We start from the raw sequence: 2,180 nt of genomic DNA on the forward strand, positions 1-2,180 counted from the left end.
AAAAAAAAAAAAAAGAATAGTCAGGACAGACCTCTCTGGGGAGGGGACATATGACTAAGTCCCAAGGAATGAGTGTGAACCAGACTGCACTGACCCAGGTAAGAGCATGCCTGGCAGGTGAGACGGCCGAGGCAGGAGAGAACTGGTCTTTTGAGGGACTGAAAGGAGGCCGGAGGCTAGGCCTGGTGAGCCAGAGAAGAGGGAAATATCTCGGCACCGCCTCTTCTTCTAAATGAGGAAATGGGAGGCACAAAGGTTAGATGCCTCGCCCAAGGCGCCCGACAGGGTAGCAAGGATGAGAACCCAAGTGCTCTGAGTCCTGGTCTAGGGCGCCCCTGCGGCTCTTGCTACCTATGGGCTGGATTAAAGGCAATAGAGGGTGGCCTGGGAGGCTCGGGCGAGCAGAAGGAGGGCAGGAAGACTTGTTCTCATAATGGGAATCTAGACTTCCCAGGAAGTCTTCCTAGGCATGGTGGGGGAAGCCCTGGGAAGTGTCTGCTAAGGAGGGAGCCGGCAGGGATTCCATGGGAAACAGAATGGACAAGCAGATGAGGGAGCAGAAGTTGTCCCAAGGCCTGGGAGGGCCGGAGGACAGAGACCCTGAGGGGCAGGATAAGGGCCCTTGGAGGGCCCCTGAGGTTCCCCCTGAGCATCCTGGGCCAGTGGCACATGATGAGACACTGGCTCCTTGGAGCGCCCCGTGCGCTCTGTTAATTACCAGTGTGACTGTCATGGGGAGGTTTCCCTTGCTCCCCTTTGGAAAAATAAACAAGAAACTCTGATTGGATAAATCTAACCACCAGGACTGTATGAGACAATCTTTAGTCACAAAGTGACGAGGCTGTGGCCTGTCCCCCTACCGAAGCAGACAGAACCAGAGTTAGAGACCACTTTCCACTCGTGGGATAGTGCCTGTCCCCCTTTTCCCGCAGACCCCCTTCCCCTCCCACCATCTCCCCACTAGAAGCCAGAAAAAGTTTCCCGCAGCTGCTTTTCGTCACCCCAAGTTTTCGTGAAGTCCGAAGGCGGCTCCCCTGCAGGCCCCTGCCACTGGGATTTGCGGGCGGTGACGCGCCCCGACCCCATCCAGGGAAGCGTGGCGGGTGGAGGAGGGGACAGGCCCGCTCGGGACCGCAGGCCACCCGGGGGCCTCCTCCCCGCGTGCGCGGAGTCCCGGGGTTCGGGCGGAGGCTCTGCGCCACCCCGCGCGCCCGGCCCGGTCCCCCTCGCGGGGCCGGGACGCGGCCTGCACCCCGCCCGCCCGGCGCCCGCCCGCGCGCTGCCTACCGTGGGTCGCTTCCACTCGATGCCCCGAGTTTTGCTGGAGTGGGGTCCCAGCTCCTTGAAGCCCAGGGACGACGGGAGGGCGGGGAAGGCGGGGTCCTGAAAGAGCGTCCCGGCCTCCAGGCACTCGTCCCGCAGCGCCCCGTAGTCCTGGTTGAGGTACTTGACGGCCCTCTCGTGCGAGCCCAGCCCCTCGGCCGCCTCCCGGTCCCTCGCCAGCTTGGCCGCGATGCCCGCCATGGTGCGGTGCCCACGCTGCGCACTGCGAGGTCGGGCGGCTGCGCTGTGCTGGGGCGCGGCCGGGCCCGGTGCGCTCCACGGACTGCCGGCGCTGATTCGCCAGAGGGAAGAGCCCGGCCCGCGGGGTGTGGCCTCGGCCGCTCCGGGCCTGCAGAGCGCCCGCCCGGGACGAGGCCTGCACAGCGCCGGCCGGACCGCCGCCGCCCGGGCCCGTGCTGCCCTCTGCGGACCGCGGCAGGGACGGCGCGGCTGGGCGTTCGCTCGCGCGTCCGGGCGCAAAACGGGTGACGCAAACGCGAACCCCATCGCCAACTTCCCGCCTCCTGGGGAGGAAGGCTGGGATAGTTGTCCCTCTCCAGAAATCACCCGCAGAGTCAGTAGCATCAGGGAGTAAAGTCAAGGAGACTAAACTAGCTACCGTCCACCGGGCCCAACTTTGTGCCGAACGCCGTCCTGCCGGTCATCTCACTTAATGCTCCCGGCGACTCGGTGACGAAGGTGCTGGCATTGTCCCCATCTCACACAGGAGAAAACTGAGCCTCACAGGGGCTAAATGCCATTACTGACGTGGCGCAGCCAGTCACAGGCAGGACAAGGATGCTGAGCCACCCAGGCCTGCTGGAATCCCAGGCCGCAGCTCCCGGTCAGCTGTTTGA

At 64.0% G+C, this 2,180-nt stretch overlaps 1 protein-coding gene across 1 annotated transcript in view; it reads right to left on the reverse strand.

The window, feature by feature from the left end:
• CAPN2 (calpain 2, (m/II) large subunit) overlaps positions 1-1,694 on the reverse strand; it is a 50,955-nt gene extending 49,261 nt beyond the window's left edge. Inside the window, exon 1 of the mRNA XM_012644058.1 lies at positions 1,288-1,694. Coding sequence (XP_012499512.1) covers positions 1,288-1,524 — 237 coding nt within the window. The 5' untranslated portion in view covers positions 1,525-1,694. The remainder of the gene's footprint in view (positions 1-1,287) is intronic.
• Positions 1,695-2,180: the final 486 nt, after the last annotated feature.

This window comes from Propithecus coquereli, unplaced genomic scaffold (assembly GCF_000956105.1).
Source record: "Propithecus coquereli isolate 6110/MARCELLA unplaced genomic scaffold, Pcoq_1.0 Scaffold205, whole genome shotgun sequence".
NCBI lineage: Eukaryota > Metazoa > Chordata > Mammalia > Primates > Indriidae > Propithecus > Propithecus coquereli.